At 41.1% G+C, this 26373-nt stretch overlaps 1 protein-coding gene across 1 annotated transcript in view; it reads right to left on the bottom strand.

The window, feature by feature from the left end:
* LOC113169465 (furin-like protease kpc-1) overlaps nt 1-26373 on the bottom strand; it is a 133712-nt gene that overhangs the window by 82469 nt on the left and 24870 nt on the right. The window contains exons 6-7 of the mRNA XM_026370864.1: nt 23535-23638; nt 19163-19268 (exon numbers count right to left, since the gene is read on the bottom strand). Coding sequence (XP_026226649.1) covers nt 19163-19268; nt 23535-23638 — 210 coding nt within the window. The remainder of the gene's footprint in view (nt 1-19162; nt 19269-23534; nt 23639-26373) is intronic.

A 26373-nucleotide genomic window follows, 5' to 3' on the forward strand; every position in this document is an offset into this window, starting at 1 on the left:
ATTTCAAAGCACAAATATATTGTTAATGTGTCTAATAGAACAGATTAAACAAGCTTATAACAAGTCTTGCGGCTATTTAAATATTTCATGGGCTGACAGTGTGAACACAGAACCAGGGGACGTCTGGTACTGACGCTGTACATACCTTGAATTTCAGCTAACTTGCTCTGAAAACCTTGTCAACGTACTATCCTATTATGCTTTCATTCCTTTTTTCAATTATTAAGTTTAGGCGATGCAATCTGGACGAGTTCTGGAGGCGTTCTGGAGGAGGGGTCCAGCCTACAAGCCTACAACCCCAATAGTATGACCAACCTGAACGTCACCTTAACTAAAAAACTCTTTTGCAATGTTACAAGAATTAGTTTAGCATTTCTTTCTGCGATTTAATGAGGAAAAGAAATGCATTCGTATGTATTTGAGTTATGTCTAACTAGATCAAGGACGTAATCTGGTTAGCTTAGCATAAAGACTGGATGAAGGCGAGACCAATTAGCCTGGGCCTGTTTAGAATAAGAAAATACACCTATTTACAGATTATATTAACCTTAGTTTGATTCATCCGTACACCAAACAGTGATGGATGGAGTTTTGGGCTGTAATAGTTTCCTGGAAAGAACAGTGGGGATTATTACTCAACAGAAAAGAAAGAAATAGGTTTCAGAGTGTATACTTTAAGCAAGGCCTAAATACAATACACCTGTTCAGGCCATAGAGGTTAGGGATACCCTAGCCCCTAACCCTAACCTCTACTAATGTATTGCACAATAGTACTATAAAGAGTGAAACACCTCCTCCTGTATCTGCAGGTATGCCATCATAGGAGATAAAACATCAACAGCACTGATGAAACAGATCTTCTGTGTTTTGGACTCCAGCTGATGTCTTTTCATTTCCAGGCAGCACCACTGACTGTTCTCTACAGCTGCTTTAGAAGATTACAGTACCTTGTGACCTGACAGAATCCCAAACACAGAATCCCTCAGTTAATGAATGGAGGTTGAAGCAACAAGCTTCTAGTTCAATGTACTTTATCAAAGCTTCCTTTCACAGGCCCCACGTACCACTCACTCCCAGAGAATGACAGCAGGTCAGAGTTCAGTCTGTTTTTCAATGTCCCCGATAGGATGCAAACTAATAGATCTATTTCTCTCTTTTAGATTTCCTAAACTGCCTTTACTCAAATAAACATATTTTTTGAGTATATATATATATATATATATATATATATATATATATATATATATATATATATATATCATATCATCTTAACTTCAAGTGGTCTAATGTCGAAATATTTAGATTTTTTTCCAATATAATGGAATAATTGACAGCAAACACTGTTAAGTAGCACTTCAAAAGACAGAGTCAAGCTAGGGGTTCTACTGAAGGTGCCAACCTACCGTGCTCATTGGTTCAGAAGTATTCGGAGTGACAACTTGTATGATAGCACCTCTAACCAAATTATCCTGCATAAAGAAGCATAAGGTGTGAAGTGAGCATTATGTACTGGAAGTATCAGCAGTTCCTCTCTAGAAGATATAGACGTGGGGCTCATTAATTCCACAGTCTGCCATGTTCACACTGAACCTTATCAACCTCTACATGGCATAACATGCCTGTACAGCAACTCAAGACTGAACGAGTGTAGATGTGGTGTAGAGCCACACTATTGTGATTAATTTACTCTCCTTTCTGTAATGGAAACGGCTCACGTCTGTCTTTGTTCTGTTTACCGTGGGTTTATTCCTCTCATTTAACCAAATGAAGAAAAATGTCTTGACTTTCTCTTTCTTTGTGTAGTGTGAGTATGGATACAGTAGGCATGTGTGTGAATGTGTAATCTCCACCATGGCAGTCCTACACTGTAGTTAAGTTGAAGGCTCCCAAGACTCCTCATTATTTAATTCATTATCAAACTATTCCCTTTTCCCTTGTGTTATAGCACACGCACACGCACACGCACACGCACACGCACACACACACACACACACACACACACACACACACACACACACACACACACACACACAAACACACACAGTGAATATTATAAGCTCACAATACACAGATACATATAGTTTATCTGCCCAGTTATGCAACAATGCCTGTTGCATAACTGGGCAATAATGCTTGTTGGATGCTTGTTAGATATGTCACTCAGCACTGTGCCTGTTATAGAGACATGCAATACAATCGAGGTATCATAAACAAATACTTTGGCAACTGCAAACCAATATGACCATCACTGATATTATTATTGGCACTGCTAATGGTTCCTAAAATGTAGACTATTAATAAGTAAATGTGTCTTTAATATCACTGACTGGTTTACTAATCACACTTTGGTGCATATTAAAGTCTACATCGGAGCTTTGATACCGATTGTACTCAATTCACTCGATTTAATAAGCAGGAGGAGGATAGTATATAACAAAAGCAGCAGCAACACGACTAAAATAAATAAATACCATTAGTAGCATTGGTTTACCTATTTCATGCCCTGTATGATATTCCAGACTATATCACAACTGCTTTTACAGTGAACACTGTGAACTTTACCTTCTTAACATTAATATTTTAATACAATATCTACATGCAATATACAGTTTTTATTTTCACTGTACTCACCATACACTTTGTAAGGTACACCTGTTCTTCTCCTTAACACTAATATCTAATCAGCCAATCACATGGCAGCAAATCCATTTCCAGCACCTTATTCAACCTATGCCCCAAAACATTAAGGCAGTTCTGAAGGTAAGAAAACAGGTGCTAAGTGCATTGGGTATGATTTTGTCCAGCTCTTGTACACACTGTCGCTCTATGAGCATTTTATGTAGAACGTGTCCAGATAAAGAGATTTTTTGCTTTGATCTGAAAGTTGGTGCACTAGTCAAACACTTTAGGGAGAATCTTGATAACACACCCGCTTCGGGACCACAACATGCTGAAGTGGGTGTGCAAACTGGAGAATGTCAACAATTTGGTTCTTTAAACAGATGACCTAATATCATTTCTTTCTGTTTAGTATACTGTAATAGCTGAGCAAATATGTTGTAGAGATGCTAATACATCAATATTGTTGCTTGGTTTTTGACCTAAAGACTAAATTCAGTCTTTGAGCATCTGTTTAAATAGGTTTAAAGTGATACAGTAGAAATAGGCCTTCAATAGACAATAAGAAGCTCTGAAATCCTGCATAAAGCAGTAGAAGATGTTACTGAAACAAACATCATGGCAGCTCACAGTTGTTTGTGTAGATGCTGCTAATATCACAAATAACTTTTCAATGCTAAACTGTCACCATACATGCAGCCCATTTAAACAACTGCATCTGTGTCTGTGAGCATATACAGCCAGGTTCTACACCGTTCCAACACATCACAGAAAGAAAAAGAGAAACAGTAGCAGGTATAATGACTCAGTGAACCAGAGAGAGCAGCAGCAGTGTGAGCAGAGCTCCAGCACCAGGCACAGGGTACAGCACCCTGCGTGAATATCAAAAAACTCGCTTCTTTTGACCTTGAGATTAATATTTAAAAACTGGCTACAGTTGAAACACACACATACAAACACACATACACACACACAAATGTGTACAGATCTGTGTGCACACACTGTTCATCGTTTGCCCTGCAGCCAATGTCTTCTTCATTAACCGGCTCTTCAGTTCTGATTCTAGTCAGTACAGTGGCAAGAAAAAGTATGTGAACCTTTTGGAAATGTCATGGTTTTGCATTTATTTGTCATATATTGTGATCTGATCTTCATCTAAGTCAAGAGTATTTACAAATACAATAAGCCTGAAGTAATAACACAAAACATTCTGATCTGTCATGTCTTTATTGAAAACAATACCATAAAACACTCACAGTGCGAGTGGAAAAAGTGTGTGAACCCCTATAAGAAAATTAATTTGTATATGTGAACTAGAGCTACTTTGACTGACAAAAACCACTGTAACATTTTGAGTTTGCTTCACACAAGAAGAATACGCTTATGTGAGCCATGCCTCGTCAAAAGGAGCTTTCAGAGGATCTACGTTCAAGAATTATTGATTTACATAAAGCTGGAAAGGGTTAAAAAGTGATGTCAAGGACTTTAGAAATTCACCAGTTAGACAAACAACCTACAAATGGAGACACTTTAGGACTGTGGCTACTCTACCAAGAAGAGGACGGCGAATCAAAATGACCCCAGGAGCACAACAAACAGTCATTAATGAGGTAAAGGAGTCCCGAGTGAAAGCCAGAGATATGAAGGCATCACTGGAACTGGCTACTGGCTGGTTCATGAGTCTACAGTAGGTAAAATATCGAACAAGCAGCGTGAAGCCACACCACCAAGAAGCCACTGCATTAAAAAAGACCATTGCTGTATGCCTCAAGTTTGTGAATGAAACTATATTGAACTATTTGGAAAGAACACACAGCACTCCATCTGGCATAAAAAGGTCACAGCATATCATCATGAAAACAACATCCCAATCCTAAAGTATGGTGGAGGAAACATGATTTGGGCCTGCTTTGCTGCATCAGGGCCTAGCCAGCTTGCAGTGAGTGAGAGGAAGATAAATATCTTATAAATAACCCAAGTGTAAAAAATCCTTCAGCATAATTTAAGAATATCTGTACGTCAACTGAAACTCTGTAGAAGCTGTGTGATGCTACAGGGCAGTGACCCAAAACACCAAAGCTCGTCCACAACAGAATGGCTTCAGAAAAACTAAATAAAAACGTATTGTAAATGGTAAAGAAAAAACAGATAAAAATCTAAATATTTCAGAAAATGCTTGGCAACTACACAAACCCACAAAATCATGCAAAAACATTAGTGTTCTAGTAACCTTTTCAACTTTTAGTTTCAGCATTATTATCTGAACATCAATTATACAACCAAATAATGTGTATTTTCATCTGCATTTCATATGCATGAATCATATGAAAACTAACAACTAAATACAACAGATACTTTTAAAATGTCATTTTAATCTCATGTGCTGTGGTGTCCTTTTGTACATTTTCTCTTCATTTCTCTGGTAGAGAAACATTTTAAAGTAATTTATTACAACTCGGTTTTCGAAAACGTACATGTCCATACAACTAAACTGCCATAACAAATAATAAATGAACCTCAATGTAATGACTGAATATAAATATATGAATAAATGCTGTATCTGCAGTCTGAGTGAGACACTGCAGCTTTGTGCTTCCAGACTAATAAGTAAGTTTAACAAGAATTTGGATTACGAAGATGTAATAAATATACACTAAATGTTTGATGACTATCAAATATCATTAATCAGCATATTTAATAATAATAATAGCAATAGTGTTTTCTTTGATACCTACTTTTCCTAACTCCCACACTGCGTCTGGCAGTGCCGGGTGGGTGCGGGTGCATAAGACAACACATACAAAACACAAGTATAATAATCAGGAACCCCCACCTATGCACAAACACATGTACGTCCATGCTGGCTGCTCTTTCTTCCACCCAGTGTGCTCACTTCTGTCCACCACTGCGAGGGACGCAAACAAACACGCAAACAAAGTGGTGAGCGGACGTGATGTCTGAGGCTTTGCTTTTGTTTCATCTTCTCCTCCTTGTCTGTTCTCTATGTTTATCGCAGTGTGTGCGAGGTCCTGGTGCAACACACTCCTTTATGGAGAGACAATGGGGAGGCAACCTCGCTGTCAGAGCAGATTTAGTTTGCGGAGTGTGTGATTAAAACCTGTGCGCGTATGGTTGTGTGTGTTGTTCCGTGAGGGTTTTTTATGTGTGTGCAGGTGTGTGTTAGACAGACACAGCACAGTAGCCAGAAGTCTCGACAGCAGTGGGTGTTGGGTTTACTGCTTTTAAGTTGATGCATTTGATGTAAAAATGATGGTTTTGGGCAGAGGAGTTGAAGTTAAAATCCTATTATTATTTCATGAGCGCTCTAGTTAATAAAATATCCAAATCAATACTCAAATACAACAACAATATGTACATATTTAAGACTGCAGAGTGGTCCAACATGAGCCGCATACCGTCAGTACAAAAAATGACTTTAACCCACCCCTTGCATGTATAGCACATTTTTAACACAAGGCCACCAGTTTTGACAATCTGCTGCTGAAAGGACTGACCACAGAAGTTTTGGCAGCTACACTAGCGGCTACTGAGCAAAGTGGGAGCTCAAAAACCAAAACAATAATATCTGATTGACGGAAGGCAACAAGGCAAGCTGCCAACGATTGTAGGTGCAGGCCACGAACCAAGGCAGAAAAGAAAAAGATGAGTTGTCCACTGTTTTAAAGTTTTTTTTATCACTGCAAAGTGACTTCACCCTGACTGCACAACAACTGAATTATTCCATTATTAGTACTTTTCCTTCCATGACACGTCAAATGTCTCCTGTGAATAAGGCCTATTTCAAGTCTGTGCATTATGCAAGCAAGAAATGTTTGTTTTCAGCATACTGTAATATATATATATATATAACTGTTTATATAATTTGATATCTATACATCAAGACATTTTATCTCTATTTAAAATTGCCTGGAAAACAGAAAAGAAATAAGAGGGTATGAGAGAGATGGTAGGATAAGTAGCAAGGTCCTCAAGTGGAACTGAATCAAGCATGTTACATTCATTTGGCATGAATAGTAAACATTTGGCTATGAGGGCATTTTCTTCAAATCTTTAAGAAAATCTATGATTTCATGTGTTTGTGTTTGTGTTAAAGGGAAACCAGACAGGGGATACAGTACTGACATGTCACACACCCAGCACGTTACTACAAATCTTCTCTCTATTATTTCTTTCTTCTCTATCGTCTTGCTCTCTTTTTGCCTTATCTCTCCTTCCTGTGCTGTTCTCCTTCTCTCATACACTCCCACTATCTGTCTGGCACCCTCTTTCTTATCCGCCCTCCTCTCATCTCAGACATGTTATATCTCTTAGTATCTCCTACTTACCTCCTGTACCTTTCTGTTTGTTCCTCTTTCTCAACATCTCCACTCCCTCTTTCCATTTTGATATCCTCCACTCCCTACATCTTCTTGGAGCATCTCTGAACACACCCCTTGCCTCCCCTCCCTATATTTATCTCTTCCTTATCTGGATCTCCCCCTCTCCTTCTCCATGCATGATTATCTCTGAGTTTCTGCTCTCCCCCAGTCTCCGTGGGCTCGGCTCTCATAGGACGAGGGGTGGAGAGGGAGGAATGGATGTGAAATGGTAAATTGTTTATTTCTGACAGCTCAGCTGCTGCATTAAACATCAGCCCGTTCCCGCTAAAAGCAGATGAAGGTAGTGAGGTAGAATAAACAAAAAAAACAAAAAAACAACAAAAACAAGTCATATTCATCACGGTAATTGTGTGGGTGCTTCGGGTATGCGGGCGGGCCGACTGCCGATGAGGGATAGCGCTGCTCACGGGCCTCCCCGATGTCCATGAATCACAGCCACAGTTGCTCGCCGGCCCTCAGCCACCATAAACCAAAAGATGGAGATGAAAAATGCAGCAATTAAGTGATTTGATTTCTGCTCTACCCTCCTGTCCTCCTCTCCACCAGCTCCCTTCCTCACCACACACAAAGACAAGAAAGCATACAAACAGAAAAACCGCTACTGAGGTGCATGTACAGAAAAACCACAAAACATACAACTGCAAACACATTACACACACACTCAGATACACTTTCTGTTGGCCCCCACTTCATGTGCATTCTTTTTATTATGTAGCCAGCCCCAGGCTTTAGGATGCTGAAAGCCCTCCAACACCAACTAATCTCTCTACTAGTCTCTACTAGTGGAACAAACATGATCTGAAATCCTCCTTGACTAATACACTGCTACAATAACTAACTACACAGACTAATTACAATGGCTGTGCATCAGCGGAAGGGAACTATTTACGGCCTCCTGTTCACCTGCACAAATGTAGTTGACGGTGCTATAGTAAAGTGTTTGTCATTACTCCTACAGTAGTCAAAGCACTGTGAGCTGCGGCTACAGGAAGCTGAGCTAATCTAGACAAAACAAACGGCTTTGGTGGTGTTAGCTTCCTCATTAACGAGAAGTCTAGTTTATAATTGCAAATTATGTTTTATATGTATATAGTATTTGCCACAACTAGAGTCAGTTGATAATGTACATATTATCAATAGTTAGAGGTAAAAGTGATAAAATCAGTTCAGATCGGTCTTCTGTTTGTACGACAAGGTCAGAACTCCACAGAAACAGTTTGTAACATGTTTCCTCTATTGAAATGTCTCCAACACCCAGGCCATTAAGACTTTGTCAAGTCCAAGAAATTCCACAGAAATTCCAGATTTCCAGAGACAAACAAGACATATACAGTGACTGTCACATTACTTACACCTGCTGGCATGTAACTAATTACTATTTTGACTGCCACTTTACCTCTTGTGTTGTGTTACCTCATAAAATCATGTAAAATCCTTCAAAAACATAATTGAAAATTTCTGTCCAAACAACATGTTGTTGTGCATATTTAAAAGACAAAACATCAGCTATTCATCGCTGTACATTTGCTCCACTCAGGAGAAACAAGGCAACCAAGGAGTTTGGTACTGTACTGTGCTGTACTGTACTGTACTGTGCCGTCTGTCATCTGAAAACTATTAATACTTCCTAATCCTTCTATTTACACACTAAACACCCAAGTTATTTCATCTAAAATCCAGCAAACCAAGGTGACGATGAAAAGATGTAAATAATTAAGGTTCTGGCATTGAATTAAACTTTCTATAAAGCTATCACTATCTGTTCCTCTGTTCTTCTCTAGAGCAAACATATTAGAACAATTTACCTCCTACACGCTGCTGTGTGGAGACTATATTTAAACACTGCACTCTATGAGAAATGTGGATGCTTTAACATTGTTTAGCATGGGGGGGGCTTGCTTAATGGGACTTGGCTAAGCATGTGTAATTAAGAGCAGGGGTAAGTGGTGAGTTGCAGAGTGCATGGTGTGTGTGTGTGTGTGTGTGTATGTATGTGTGTGTGCGCGCGCATGTGTGTGTGTTTGTGAGGGATATGGTAGCAGCATCAGGCCCATGATGGAGTGCTTCGCAGAGCCAAACACCCATTCAGCAAGCTGTGTGCTCATTAATCCTGCCAAACTCCACTTGTTACATGCACGCACAGGAAATCATGAGGCTAGGTAAACAGGGAACTGCTGCGATCCATCACTGCACGCCAGCGAACACAGGAACGCGCCGATAAGCGCGCGCACAAGCGCACGCACCCTGGCGCAGTGTACATGCAAAACGATAAGCTTGTACCCACACACACGTAAACCGAAAACACACAGCTCCACACGCGTGTGACGGACATGCAGAAAGGCACAGATGCTGAAACTCCAGTTTTATGTTATCTGTTAGTAAGTACTGTACATGCGGTACAATGCTGCTTCTCCCACCAGAGCGTTTGCTGCGCTTTATGTTGGGATGTAAGCGAGACACTTTCAGTATCAATCCAGAAATACTTCTCTCCTGTACATTAAAGCGAAATCACATTCAGTGCTGGTGAAGGCCTGCACTTGCTATTAGTGGAAAGAAATACAGCTACAAAGCCTGGAAAGAAATCAATAAAGCTTGACCCTGGCTTGACCTCTTGTTGAATGGAGAAGTTATGGGACCACACTGGCCTTGACATTAGCTTATTTGATGTGTATTTTCCCAACAACAGCTCTCTCTGGTCTCCATCCCTCCATCATGTCTTTTTTTTTTTTCCTTTCTCTCTCCTTGCTTCAATCTCTTTATTTCCATCTGCAAAATGCTTGTGAACACACACATAAAGGCTACACTATGCACACACGCACAAACACACACAGACACATCACATGACAAATGCTGTATAGGACCAGTTACACAGCCCAGTGGTTAGATGTAGTGTTTAAGCAGATCTGTTATATCTATATGCCTGCCTGGCTGCCGCATTTACCGAAGCCATCAGCAAAACGACATTCCATATATCTTTGACAGAGAAGGGAACAATACTATTTACACCAATTTAGCCTTCGGAGGGGGGGAGTTCCAGTTAATGGGTACGTTTTCTTTTTCTCTTCTTGTTTTAATATACAGTTTTCAAAATGGCTACCCTTCAAGAGGACAGATGAGACACGCTTCTAAACTGCTACTCACATTTTAATAAACTCCATTACAAAAAAAAAAAAAGGCATGGCTGTCACAAACAAGTCTGGTCTCTATTTCACTACTACCTTTATCACAGAGACTCACACTAAAAGCTGCAAAAAAAAGATCATATCAAAATAGGCATGACCACAAAACACCCAATTTATGCAAACACAAGTTCACTTCCTGTTATTATGTCAAGGTGGACGCAGCTACGGGAGCAGCATGGCAACAGAAGACCCGATAAGGTGAAAGGTTGTGGGTTACCCAGAGGTCAAAAAAAGGTTATTAGTGAAACAGGTTCAGGTTTAGGTTTGGATGTAAAAGGTCAGCATGGTCAGGTCAGGTCAGGTCAGGTCAGGTCAGGTCAGAGAAAAGTCTAGCTGTCGGCTGGGGTTAGTAAAAGGTGACAAGAAAATTAGGATGTGTTTTGTTAAACTACACTGACAGGTGTAAAGCTGCAGCTGTCTTACAAAGAGGACGAAGGAGTCAAAATCCTTCATGGAAATATCCATATCAAAACTTATTTATTCAAATTTAAAAAATTATTTATTAGGTCCTCTGGTAGTAGAGAGTTTCTCATTACACAAAAATAATAATAGTATTTGTGAGTGACACTGTCCAGTGAATGACTGTTTTCACACTGCTGGCCTGAGGTTATTACATGGCCCGATGATCATACTAGATTTTCAGCGCTTTGCTTTGCATTACTATGAATTTCATACTAATCCATCCGGTAGGTGTTGAGATGCGTCACTCACAACCACCCGTGTCAATTTAATGGTGCTGCTGGTGGAAGAGTCGGGGGATCACTGGAGTCAACCTTCAACATCTATTTCATTTTCTACCAATATTATCTTCCTCAAATAAATTAATTGTGCAGCTTAAACGAAGAGTAGACTACAGTTTAGCAGCTAATTTATCAGTATCGCTTATTTTTCCTAAGCCTTCCTCAGCACGTCACAAACACCTGCCTATGTATATTTCAGCTTACAAATACTGTAAGTAATGGCCAACAGCTCGCTTAAGACCTTTTATTTCCCTGACATATTTGCTGCTTATTAAAACAGAACTGACCCACTAAACGCTGCAAAACACAGCAGCGATGCCGAACTGACAAAACCGGAGCTCCACCTCCCTGCTGCCCAGCCTTCACAACACAAACAGATTTACAATGAAGCTGCTATAAGTGGAGCCCTGTCGATCGCAGGCAGCCCGTCCATCACCAGACAACAAATGATGATCTTCTAGAATCACATGCACGACGTGCGCGGAAAGCTCACTGCCACACAAACGCATGCACGCGGGCCGTGGATAAATGCACACAATCGAACACAGGCATGAACAAAAATGCACGCATTCACAAACAAAATGCACATAAACATACACACAGCTCATCCAGAGTGGTGACGGCCAGACTGTTGAAGTCATCAGGGACCTGTAAAGCATTACCCTCTGTGTGACTCGAGCCACTCCAGAAATAGCCTCTGTAATGTATTCTTACCGCCACCGTCTCTTTTGCACAATAGTGCCCTTAATAACACACTCCATTTCTGTTGGCATAAATAAGGGCTCCATTTCCATCTTATTTCATGCAAATGAGCGCGCCGGCGCCCAAACAGGTAGTGGGAGTAGTGTGTGAGTGGAGTGTGGAAGTGTGTAGTCTCTGAGTGTAGTGGCATGATTGGGGACGAGCGAATTCAAATGAGCGTTGGAGAGACCCCACAATGTGCCAACGACTCCCACGCCGGCCTGCCAACGGTGTGAAAGACAACGTCACTTACGGGCCCCGCCGCCTGCACAGGGTGCCATTACAGGGGCCAACGCAAAACCAATATTTATTCAGGCAAATGGTTCTCTAGAGAGAGATTATTGATGCAGACCAAGACTTGCACTCCGGTAGTCGGCGCTGGTGCAGCCCACTACGACAGACTGTCTCTCATTTGCTGATTCCATTGGTTCGCTGGGTTTTGGAGAGAAGGGATTGGCTCCTTTGTCTTGTAACCATGCTAGAGTACAACCAACCGCACCAGGAAGCAAGTGAAATGAAAATGTTTCCTGTGACTAATAAGAATACCTTTTCTGATGACACATCTGCACACATATCATCTTAAAGTGCCATTTTAGTGAAGGAGCTCATAGAAAAACACCCGACATCACTGTGGCCAGACCTGTAAGCAGGTGCCCTGAACCATGTGTCCATCCTCCAGAAAACTCTGTTGTCATCATATGTTATCTGCAATTACCTTCTTTTTCTTCTTTCAAATTTCTTCATACTGTTATACTGCATCTCTCATTCTACTACTAGTTCTCTTGACCAACGTGTATACCAAAGCTCGACACTGAAAATTATCTATTCTAAAATTATGTTCTTGAGGGAAAGTGCGAACACATGTTTTTGTATTTCTACACGAGTACCTTTTTATTCTATAAATAAAATCCATCACTGTTTATTCCTCACTATATGACTGCGTGCTTTGTGTGGGTGATCAAAGATACTGCAACTCAGATTATGATATTTCTTCAAGAAAGCATCTACAATGCCCGCAGCGATACCAGTGGAACAACGGATTATTGATCGCTGATAATTTCACCCAAACAGAATATTACAGGGCTCCCTTTCAGTCCAGTTACACTTTCCTAACTATGATTTCTGCTTTTGCAGCCACACAAATTAATTTTCAGGATCAGGATTATTACATCTATCTATCTATCGAACATACCGCCTCAGATAAATCAAACCAACGTCATATTTTATTCTTCTGAATGTACAAAAACAACCTAAAAAGCCAGCAGCAACGCCAGTGGCAACAACTGGTTCCCGGGGCAGCCTATGTTGCAGATTGACTATTACATCATACAGAGGTGTAAAAACTTACATGACCTGCTGATGTGATGTGTAATCCTTGAATTTCACATTTTCTTATGAGGAGTGCCTCCATCTTTGTTGCCTCTGCACTTCTCAGCAATAACATGTCAGTCAAGCAGTGTGGGCGACTTTCTGACAGCTTTTTCCTTGGGCTTTATTTTGTTGATGAAGTTTGAGTTCTCTTATTCTGAGTTTATTTTTCTACTAGTCTGCAACTGTTCTAAACACAAGCACGGAGACAGTGTAGGCAAACACGTAGGCAAAACGTACCCAGCACCAGGTAAGAAGAAACATGGCTGCAGTCGCTGGATTTCTGTGTCAATTAGTGATGCAAAAGAACTAAATTACCATGAAGAGTCTTACTTTAACTCAGTAAAGTTGGTCATCATGTGGGGAAACACAGCCCTGTTGGAGAAGCTGGTAGAGTTAGAGTGGGAGCGGGACGCCGAGGTGGAGAGGAGGAAAGGTTTACAGGGGTGGATGGTGGTCAGATAAAACAGCTCCACACTTGCTTCAAGGAAAGGTTAATGTCTCTCTCTCGATTTCTCCATCTCTCCCTCCCTCGCTTTCCCAGCTGAGGTCTGTGTGACTTACAGCAGGTCCAGACTGCATTAGATTAAATCATAAATTAGCCACCCACCCCCATATCTGCACCCCCCCTCCCCATCTCACTCCTCCCTCTCCCATCCTCTCCCTATCTCAATCTCGCTCTCCCTTTATTCTCCTATATTCCATTCCCCATGTATTTCTCCTGCTCCCCCACTATTATTTCTCCCCAGCTCTAATCATTATTCTCTTTTCTTTAGCCCCCCTCATTTCTCTCACTCCCCCTCCTACAATATGAATGTCTTTCTGTTAGAGCACTGCTACAGCGGCTTTGGACAGCAGGGCATGCGGGTGCATTCTTTCCAGTGTGATGTGTTGTTTGGTGTTACAGTAGGACTTTAGTGGTGTGTTCCAGTATGCTACATGCTAATATGTTATTTCACTGTTCAAAATATATGGGTGAAACTAGCACACTGCAAAAATCGTAATTTAATCAAGTCAGACAGTTTCAAGCAAAAGTGTCATTATAAATCTTTAACGTTCTTGGAGTGGCTGTCAGCATCCTGAATAATAAAGGAGGTGGACAATGAAACCTGATCTGATTTTGTTGGACACTGACGCTTGTTCTTTTCTGTTACTTGAAAAAAGTTGATTTGCATTGGAAATTTTTATTCTCTTACTGTGACAGTGTATTTCCTAATTTTAAGAAAGTAAAATAACTTTATTATTTTAAATCATCCTGACATGTGTGACAATGTTTTGTAATTTTGCAGTATCTAAATAAATTGGAAAAGATCCCAGACACCCATTACAAATGAGTGCTGTCCAATCAGGATGACAGACACCTATGTGCACGTCTGCACACGTCGTCTGTTATTGTTTATAGACTTACAGGCACAGAGGCATGTTCCTGGTCTAACAGAGCATTGATGGGATAAGTAAAAGCCCATGAGCCAAAATGAAAAAGGAAAAAAAACACTGGTCCCACATTCAGCCCCCACACACCTTGCTCGACTGCCCCACTACAGAAAAAAAAAGGGAATAAAATAGAGTGACCCTGCCACTAGCAGCTCTCTTTTTTTCCCCCACTGCTCTCTTCTTCCTCCCCCTTGCCGTGTGAAATCAAATTTCCATGTGGCTCCTGTATCTGTTGCACAGCGAGGTGATTTATCAGGGATGCAAAGAGCATGCAGAAACAATCTTTATTACATCCATTTCCTGCTTGTCAGCCGGGATCATGTTGGCTGTTCATTAAAGGCACGGCGCAGGTGAGGAGAATGCATCTCGATGCCTTGATAGATTGTCTGCTCCCCTGTGGTGACAGCAGCTGGATGGATTGAACAGCGGGGGGGGGGCAAGGAGGGAGGAGAAAAAAAAAAAAAAGCGCTGACTCCGTCGCTCCCCCTGTCAGACACACTTTTACATTGCTGGCCAGTGTCATTTCTACCAAACATCCACACACACACACACACACACACACACACGCAGACTTCTGACACTCTCTGGACACCAGGAGGCTGCCTTAATGCATGGATGCATCTGAACACAAGCATTTATGGACACTGATCTAAAGATACTGAGACGTTGTAAAGATTAGCTTTATCTATTTACGCAGTTACCGACCTTGGCTGTTGTTGTCAAAAACATCACCCTCTAAAGGACACAGTTTAAGAAAATAACTGCAGCACATTTTTGCCAATATAACATGTTAAATACATACTGTGAAATCAAACTTTATTTTAATAACCAGAAAAACATACAGGTTCACTTCTGTGTCCCTTGTTTAGATATTTTTGTGTTCCTTTGTGGAGAATACTCTCATTTTGAGCAAAAGAGAGCCTCAACAGCAGAAAGATTCATTTTGGATGAATGATATTTAGCTTATGTTATAAATGTCAGCGCTGCAAAGCCTTTAGATGACAGCTTTCTAGGTAAAAACAATGTACTATGATAGCTAACATCAACTAAAAGCTGCAGCTTAAATTGTACAAATTCAAAATGTAATTATTTTAACTGACTTATTAGAGATGCAAATGTTCTGCAAGTCTATGATCCATTCGGTCCAACTGGAACACACACCATGAGCAGGCACACTAAATGCTTTTCTGTACGGGGACACCTCATTAAGTCAATCAGCTGGGGTTTTGTCGAATATCAAAAATTCTGCTTTTCCTCTTACAGCAGCTACCTAAGCCTTCATAATCAGCCATAACGTCTTTAATCACACCTCCTACATCAACAGATAAATACAGTATGTCAACATAAACGCTGCTCTGCAATCGTCTTGGACTTATTTTATCATCTGAGCGGACTGTTTGTACAAGGTGCAACTATAAATTCCTACCATCTTCATTTCACACACCTACAGTAAAAAGAGGAAATGATATAACTTCTTCATCTGCTAGAGATTAAAGAAGAAAAAAAGAGTGAGAGAACAGAGCAGTCTCACGTTAATGTTTATTTGTATACATATACTGTACATCCTACATATTATCCTAACAAACCATCACTTCAATGCTCCCTACAAGACATATTGTAAAGATGTAAATACTGTAAAGATTTCTGAGCTCATTGAATCTTTATTACTGCTCTGTCTTTATGTAAATTACGTGTCTCTCATTTCACCGTCTCCCATCCATCCATCCATCCGTCTACGTTTCTTCCCCAGTCTGATCTTTGTCCCGTGTCTGACTGTGTACCAATGACAAGTAATGACAATGGCGTACGCACAGATCGATATGGGAGTGCTTTTGGGTCGTCCGGCCATGAGGGACATAGGATGGTGTTGATAGCGGGGTGTTGTAGGACAAGGTGGTCGGGGGTGGATGCTGTTCCACTGATTAATCTATATCTTTAACCCACTCACTGGTCATAATCTGCGGATGACAGCCTAATGACTACTGTTTATGTTGATTCACACAGCTTGTGACATTTGTCTTTTATTCGTGTTAATGACCAGAGAATATATGGAGCAGGTTCAAATGTGTGTGAGGGGAACTGCCCACAGGTCCATGGTACTGTATTCACAACATTACGCAATGACTAATGAAAAATCTCTCCTATCCTATTATACGTAAGTGCTTAAATAAAGAACTCCCTGAGAATCCCAGCTATGATCAGCCACTTCCGTTTTCAATGTGAGTTCTATTAAAGGTACCTACTGTAAATGTAAGGAACAAAAAGGAGGACGAAACACATCAGATACTGTAGAACCCTTGGTACGGGCATGAAGGAAGGCTTCCCACTGCACTGCTCACAATTATTAAGCAGGTTTTTAGTGTGTAGCGTGCACAAGTTTCACTGACGAATCTGCACAGAATGATTACAAATGAATACATACCAAAAGTGAACTGAATACATACTAAATATGGCTGATTTTTCTGTGTGCTGTTGTGCACTCCTCTCCCATAACACAATGTACAAAACAAAAAAAGGAGCTGCTCAGTGCTTGATGCAAATAAATTGTGCATAGTGACAAAACAGCTTCCAAAAAGTCTTTGAAACAAAAATTACAATAAAAAGGAAATTATTTTGCTTTTAATTAGTCAACACTAATTTAGAGCGATGGCCCAAAGCTGCATAGCCACCGTCTCCTTATAGAGGAGTTTGGCTAAACCAGTGCTGCAACTATCAGCCATCACTAATATTTCAAGTAATGTCACACTTTGTCTAACATAATTAAATCCTGTTAAACCAGACTGTCTCAATGAGCCACAGGTGCTCCCTGATGCACTACCGGAGAAACAAGACAAAATAGCAAGGTGTACGCACAATCTCAAGCTCCGAAAAGATTATGTCAGTGTGGTTTAGGCACACGATTGTGCACTGATAAACGAGCGCTTTAGTTTAAATAAGCTGTCTTTTTAGGGGTGTCCATGAAGTACAGCAATAAAATAAAACTAGTCTGAAAGAGCAGAGTCAGACGCACACCTAAACACAGGCATACACATTGACAGTGGTGCAGTGAAAGTGATTCAGTGCTTGTGTAGGACCAACCTCAGACGGCAATTACATTACCTGTAAAACATAGGAATTGAATTGAAAGAGATATAGAAGTGGGCGTGCGTGTAGGTGGAGGAGGAGGGTGATGAGGAGGGAGGTGGGGGCGCTTTCACTCCAAGAAAAATAATTTATTTCATTGTGATATTAAAATCAATAGGCATCGATTGAAAGGTGGCTAAAGGTGAGCGTGTACATGATCCTTCAGCTGTGAGAGGCAAGCTGTCCGAGAGCGAGGGAGGCATAGAACCAAAAAGGGGAAGGGAGACAAAAAAAAAAAAAAGGATAGCCATAGAAAGAAGTCACCTCCTAGTTAACAAAGAATGAGCAGCAAAAAAAAAAAAAAGAAGAGGAAAAGACCAAGAGAAAGAGAGAAAGGAAGAGACGGAGAGAGAACGAGAAAGAGTGAGGGAGAGCTTGCCCAGTGGAATCAATACAGAGAGGTGGAGCAGAGTACAATAGCCTCAGAGGAGAGGAGATTCAGTGGTGCAAGTCTAATACTCTCTGTCTCATACACACACACACACACACACACACACTTACATTAACACACGCACTCATCACACACAGTCGCCCCTTCTCTGAATTCCTTTTGCTCTTGCTTTCTCCTGACATTTCTCCTCTATATCCTTCCTCTATTTAATTTCTTTCTCTTTCTCTCTTGCTTGCTTGCTCATTCTGTATCCGCCTTCCACCCTTCACTACCCATACCCACACACACGCACACGCACACACACACACACACACACACACACACACACACACCAAGGCTCCGTCTGTATGCACAGGGATGCAGAGCAGAGAGGAGGCCTTCTGTCCACAGCAGCTCATCCTAACAGCAGCAAAAACAGACAATGTAGTAAGGACTGACACATGGCGAGCAGATACACATGCATGGTACAAAGGAACAAAAAAAGTGCACACACACACACACACACGCAGCGACACACGTACAAACACACAGTTTCTTGAAGTCGCTTCTGTGGTCCACTTTCACACACATACTGCAGAATCAGAGGCACTCTGGTGCAAGAAAAAAAGTGTCACAAGAGCACTTTGCCACACACACACACACACACACACACACACACACACAACAGCACACTCCAACACTCCACACACTACTCCAGCTCTATCAGCACTTGAAACTAGTGAGGCTTCAATTAGTTCTTGATGAATGAGCCCATAAGAAGCTGCTCTCTCATTTCCCTTGTTGCCAGATATCCCAGCAATCAGAGAGAAATGAATTCTCATTGTGGCGTGACTCAGATGAAGATGACAGTGGAGGTGGTGGTGGTGGTGGTGGTGGTGGTGAGGACTAACATAAATCATGCGCCCTCTTCCACTGAGGGCCAGAGTTCAGCTTCGTCACAACAAACTTGAATTTACCTTTTTTATTGGCAAAATACACAAAAGCTAACTGCATTAAACTATTGTCTCAAATTAACTCTCAAAGCAGTTCATTTAGTCAGTAATATTTTAAACGATGCCACCTTTTTATTTTTAATAAAACATATTATACAATTGAATATGCAGCATGTACCTGTGTGATAATAGGTGTGTATGAGATGTTTATTGTAGTGAAGGTTACACTCACCATCATCGATGATGCTGACCACTACTCCATTACCGGTGATGTTATTGTTCCAAACTGGCATCACATTCAGGTCAAACCCACTGGAGTTGTACTCGCCCTGTGCAAACTAAACACACACCCACACACCACATTACTACCATGACTTGAAAAAGACCTACTGCAATGAGTGGTTAATTTTTTTAACATCAATCCAAATGCACCACTTACCAACATCAAGTTTTAGACCTCTGTTCTACCCTTTTCGAGCTGGTGCAGAGCAGGCAGTTACTACTTAGTACTTTGAAATACCTGCTCCTGCTTGTACATTTTCTGGACTGGTAAAGCAGTGGTTGTATTTGTGAAGATCAAGTGGCACAGTCCAATTGTGGTACTACTTTTAGAATGAAACTGCACAGCATCATCTTCATCCTTCGTTTTTCCACTTACTGTCTGTAATCTGCGTGTCAGGCATTTTAAAATCACCCTTGTTCAACATGTATTGTACCATTCTTCACCCCTCTAGCTCCTTCAGCTGCTTTCCTGATCCCATATACCACTAGTCGCAGTATGCTGCCACCTGCCAGTCGTATGACTCCACCTGCTTCACCAACGGTCCAGCCATTACAATTTGTTGTTACATTACAGTGTTGCTTTGTCTTACACACTTCTGCAAACATATAATCTAGCTGTGCCAAAGAATTTTCAAATTGTATGTTCTGCACTTGCTAACTTGGAACTTGGTAAATTATGGAGTGTTAGTAGATAGTCAGGACATTGCATTTCATTTCATATTCATGCTGTTTGAGGGCTTTGTGCTATATGTACTGTAAAAACAGTAAGATCTGTAAGCACTGCGTGCACATACCTGTCTTCACACACAATTTGTGTGTCTATGCGAGCCTATAAGGAGCCCAGAGAGTTTATATGCGAGTCAGAAAGAAAGATCTTCCCTCCATGAATCTGTACCACAAAAGCGCCCACGCACAAATACAGCCACACGTGTGTGCAGCAGTGACCCCAGCGGTAGAAGAGCCATCGCCGTATCTCCCAAGAGCCTTAGTGGCCCCACAAACTATTATATTTATATTATATTTAACGTATTGGTGTTTACTTTTATATGTTTCTGAAAGCATTAGCATTGCGTATACAGTATATATAAATAAAATACATGTACAAGTAAACATTTTACCGTGCCAACAGTAAAGCATTGACATACACACATTCATGAGCATGCAATGTTACGCTTAAACCACACACACCAGAAAGGTAGAGCACAAACAAAATGTCCGCAGTTGCCCCAAACTCCCCTGCCCACACACACACACACACACACACACACACACACACACACACACACACACACACCACCAATTTGATATTCAAAGTGAGTGTTTCAACTCTGCTGTTGTTATCGTGATGAAGAGAGAGAGAGAAAGAGAGGAAGAGAGAGCACAATGGGGGAGAAAAAAGGCTCTGTAGGGGGGGTAGTGTGTCTGTGTTGTGTTGGTGCATGTGCATCTGTTTGTTGTGCGTTTGGGGGGGTTGCATCTGGGGAGAAGTGCTGCTTTGTAGTGTGTGAGAAAAAAGCAGCTGAATGGAGGCAGCTAGCAAGCTAACGTCCAGAGCACAAGAATCGGCTCTAGGGAGTTTGTGCACATACATGTGCGTGCACACGCACACACACACACGCACACACACACGTGCACACACACGCACGCACGAACAGCCATGAAGTGAAAGCCAACAGCACAAGCTTCTCATACACTCCCATAGACACACACAGAATCATGTGCAGAATCATAATCATTCTCGGAACCACTGGAATATAACCAATCCCCTGCACACACATAAACTCCATGTGCACACACATACTGTACACATGCACGCATACGTAAAGCTCACACTTGTACATTGGCGCAAAAAAACACACGTTCACACTCTGGCTTGAAGTTTATCTACAGTATGTAGAAGACACCAACTTAATAATACAATTTCTCCCTTTTCTCTCTCTCTCACACTCACACACACACACACACACACACGAACCATTCACAGAATCCAGGATGCTGTATGGATTTTAGCAGGTTCGAACAAGCTCCTCTGCAGGTGCTGGACTCAGGCTAAGCAAGGACACACTTACGTATGTGTATAATGCTCACACTAGCTTTACATGTACACCAGGACAGCCGACACACACACACACACACACACACACAAGCACATTATAGACACATGTGTGATCTTGGCAGGCTACCAAACCTGGGCAGATTACTGACCCTCAATCAATATCCATGTCCACCAGAGGCTGATTAAACATAACAGAATGAGAGCGGGGAGGAGGGCGAGCAAGTGAGAGAGGGAAAGAAAGAGTGAGAAGGAGAAAGTCCTCAACTTTTAAAAAGCTAGACATTTTATCTTAGCTACTGAGTTACTGGCAATGAAATGCTGTTGTTTCGTTTTTATTCTGCTTCTTTTCGACACTGTACACCCTCTTTTATACCATCATTTAGAAACAGGGAGTATGAGACCATTCACCCTCATATAGAAAATCAGTGTCTATGCTTTGTTTCACTTTTGCTCCACTTTCACCCTCTACTTGTCTTCCTGCTTCCACTGTCACTGTCTTCACCACCCTCTCTGCCCGTTTTGATTCTGACTCTCCATCTCACCTTCAGAGCTGAGGATCCTATGTGTTGCTGCTGACCCCTCCCGCCCCCTGCCTCTGTGAGATTACACCCCTGCATGTCAGTCAAGAGCATGGACAGTGTTGATTGGCTGAGGCCTGCTGCCCTGCTTTTGAACTGAGTTTGGCATCAAATCGATATCCTTGTGGTAGCATACCAGGTTCTTGATACATTCAATCGTATTCTTATTCGAAGCATTGCAATGCAGCATGATGACAAACTTTTCTGTTCAAGTTAGAAAGGTTTCGGTTATTCCACAAGAAAAGTCTGCATTTCTCTTCTTACTACCTATAAGAGGAAAAGGTCATTCGATGAAGTTTAGCAACACTGGAATCAAAATCTGATGACAGTTGTTGGAGGTGTATGCTTACGCTGACAAGCCGCTGTCAGTCAAATCAATGCACACCCACGCCATCCTGAGAAAGCAGATTCACCGGGCTCTCCAGTGTTAAATAAAAAAAACAAATGCGATTTTAAAACTGACTCTTGCCTGTTTAGACCAATTAAATGTCACAGAACGTTTCTTACAAATACAAACACTTGCAAGGTTTCTGTGACATAAACACATCTAAAGATTTAGTGTGAAGGTGTTGATTCCACTAAATGGACTCTTTTTTTTTTTAATGTTGGTGGTGTTGAACTGCATTGCCTTATACTGACAGGTACTGACAGTATTTTTTTTGTTTGATTGTTTTATCAAGGAGACTAGGCTAAGTAACAAACATATACAGCTCTATAACAATACAGTTCAGCTATAAAGCAACACAAACTACAGCTTCCAAAATGAGGATTATAAAAAACAAGGTACAAAAATAAGCCTAGTTTTAGTTGTTTCCTTTTAAATTGATGTGGTTTAATCAATTTATTACAGATCTACTATCAGAAACATTCAGCCCAAAACAAGAGTAAATGTCTCGTATTGGTAGAGGCTCTACAGAATAGACAACAAATCAAAGACAGAGTAATGCAACTGCCCATGGGAACATCTTTGACATCATTCAAGTGCACTTGCACAGAAAGAGTACATGAAATGATCTTCAGAACGATTTACACACAGGAAAAAAACCCATGTCTGCGATTATACAAGCATTCCCTTCTCAAATGGAATCAAATTGTTTTGAAAATGAGACGCTTCTTTCTAAGCGAGGAGCTGATGGGAGGCATTTTTATCCAGGTTGAAATGTAATTATGGGAATAATAGGCTGTAAATGCAACTACTGAATAGTCTGAACTGAAGTTGATGTTTTCGTATCCGAACACACGGGTTCTCGAGTCCTGTTGATATTCACCAAGCACGCATTGGTCAAACAGTGTGAACAAGTCTCTGATGAAGGGATGAGCTTGTCTTGTTGCAGCCTAGTTGTGTGTCAGTGTTGCTCCGAGCCTCATCAATCCCCGACATCTGTCTCAGTTCAACACAGACAACCCCTTGCACCTCCTCACTCTCCCTCTCTCCATAATCTCCCTGCCTCCCTCTACCCTGTCTCTCTCTCCAGTCACACATGAAAGCCTGCCTGACTTATGTCTGTCAGAGGAACATCCTTCACCGTGAGGACAAGAGCTGAGAGGAGAAAGAGAAAGCGGCTGATGAGCCTACGACAATGCACAAACACACATGCACGCGCACACACACACACACACACACACACACACACACACACACACACACACACACACACACACACACACACACACATAATTGCACCCACCAGTTCCCACTGCATGGGCCAGAGTGGGTCATTGAAGGTGAGGAACTGGTCACTCTTATTTTCTTCCAGCTGCCTGCAAGTTTCAGACTCTCTCCTTTGGGAACCTGCAAACACACAGAGTCATCATGTGTCCATGTGTGTATACGTGTGTGTAGATGGTTTTCTTGTCTTAAACTAGGATTTCAGGAAGTCCCGGGTCTCCAACCAATGGTAAAAGGCCTCCCAGCTTCCCTTCCTTTGCAGTGAGGTGGAATATTGTTGACAGATTACCATATAATTAGCATTTAATTAACATATCATTACCACAACATAGCATGGCTAGCTGTCTCTGGATGTGCTATCAGCCCATCAAGGCCTGCACCTTCCTCCTTGCGCCTTGGTCTCTTTCCTCAAATTTTCTTTTCTACCTCTCTTTTTCACATACATGATGGATCTCAATCAGTTTGTTCATAATGTATGTGTTCATAATATATGTAATAGTATGTATTGCAGAATTAATTCATATCTCTGGGTTCAGCGTCCTATCCAGAGGCTCTTGTAGCCAACATGTAGCCGTCGACTAAGGTTTGACTAGGGATCCGTTAGTAGGGCAGTCATGTATTGTAAAATGTTTTTTACAACTGTGTGAGAATATTAATGTTTCCCGCAAAATTTAAGTGACACTGGACAAAGAGTAGAGGATCAGATGGAAACTGTGTGCTTCAATCAAACATGTTAAACCCCTTGGAGCAGTGATGATCATTTAGGTTCTACTGCTCCAAAAATATTGCGATTGAACATGTACGGTCGTCATGGTTTGAATATAAAGGTCGAATTAGAGGTTATAACTTATTTCCTGTACAGTACAGTTCCTGAAATGAAATTTTAAAAAATAAAAATATGTCAGTGTTGTGTTTATTCGTTCATAAATTCCCTTTTCTGAACATCTGTCTGTCTCCACTAATTAACACAATTCTGTGTGTATTCCTGCTGTGGCTATACATGCGTGCATGCATGCAACTCAAATTACTAGATTTGCGTGGCCACCTGAACTCCTCATCATTGAGCGCGCGCTGTATTTGAATGGACTGCCAGTTACCAAACAGCGTTTTTATTCAGTATTTTGGGACAGTGTGTGGTTAGTCAAAACAGAAACAACCCTGCCTGCTCAGACAATTTAGAATGAGTGATGACAACAGTGCACCGACTCCAGCCAGTCCAGCACGGCTTAAGGGGTCTTGCTGTCAGCTACAGCTCCATGGCACTGAGAGGACTTGGCGCCAGACTCCACCGCCGCAACCTAAAACGGCAAACCTGAACCTAGTGATGCAGCATTGCTTTTCGACTGGACAAGGAAGCAACTGAATGAGTAGGAAAACGGCAACAGAGGAACGTTTTTCATGCTGCTGCACATGCATATGTATCAGGACTTGGAAAGATGTGGTGGTTAATAGTATAGTATTGTCATGAGCATCTTTTTTCCCCACAGGCTTCTGATTTGCAAAAATCTTTTCTTTAGCAGGGAACATGATGTGACCATGTGATGAGCTAACCATTAGACTGAGCATAATCTGGACATGGCCAGTAATTAAGGCCTGCAAATTAAACTTAAACTTCTAAACTAGAAGTAAACATCTGTGTTCTGCTTCTTTACACAATAACATAACTTTTGGAGCATTATTCTACAAAAGACTTTATATATTTAAACATTTCAACATGATTTGACATTTAGGGAATTCCTGTTCCTAGAGACTGGAAAGAAGAGCTGTGCACTGGAAAGCTACATTTGGTTACACAAACATCTCTAAATGTCTAATGTATCATTACACCACTAGTTCTAACAGTGATGTTATTGTTTTGTATCCTGTGCTTTAATAGAGTTTAGTGTCCCATAATGAGGCTTTTCCCACCCTGCCAAGAAACAGTATTTGGCACGGACGCGGTCGTATCTGAGATATTTAAAACTGGCACACAATATCGAACACTGGGAACTTCAATCCAAAAATACAAGTAAGAAGCATTACACTAAAAAGTTCACATTAGCCAAAATGTACAAGCTGAATCTCACTCTCTCCTCTGTATGTGAATAAACACATAACTGTGTTAATCTACCAAAGAGACAGGGAGAGAGAGCAGCGCCACGTGAGCCAGCACATTGTTGAACTAACAAATATTACAAAAATACAGAGTGCACTACTTAAAAAGGACTAAATGGTCTGTTTGGATTCAGATAATAGAAAAATATCAAACCCAAAGCTACATTTTAGCTACCACCAACTTTCTGTAACTGGCAATGTTTTTATGGCTATTTAAGTGGACAGTTAAAGATTTCCAATTAGTTTCTGAGCGTACTGTCCTTTTGTATTCTGTATGTGTCAGTGGTAACTGTCAGACTAATTAACAAATGGCCCTGAACACCAATGCAACAAATTATTAGGAAGTGAACATAACAGAATAAAACCTCACACACACAAACACACAATTACTAAAAAAAAATGAGTGTTGACATGAAATAACTTGACTCCGAAGTAGCCCAGCTCACAGTAAAAAAAAGCTCAAGCATAACTGTTCATATCTGCGAATCTTAACAAAAGAGCATTAACATGACAGTATTATAATTGCTCTCAGTAAACATTTGATCAGAATAGAAAAACACAGAAAATGCCAAGTTACCAAAACAGATAATACAGCTGACTTGCTAAAAAGCTCCTCTGGCATTACCTGTTTGTGAGAGTGTTTCTAACACTACAAACTAATCAGCTGTGTTACATTTGTAGCTTTCCAAAACCTGTGAAAATCACAATGCACCGTACACGTATTTATTACAAAAGCTGTGAATGCATGGAAATTTATTCTCGAC

The sequence above is a fragment of the Anabas testudineus genome, chromosome 16 (genome assembly GCF_900324465.2).
Source record: "Anabas testudineus chromosome 16, fAnaTes1.2, whole genome shotgun sequence".
NCBI lineage: Eukaryota > Metazoa > Chordata > Actinopteri > Anabantiformes > Anabantidae > Anabas > Anabas testudineus.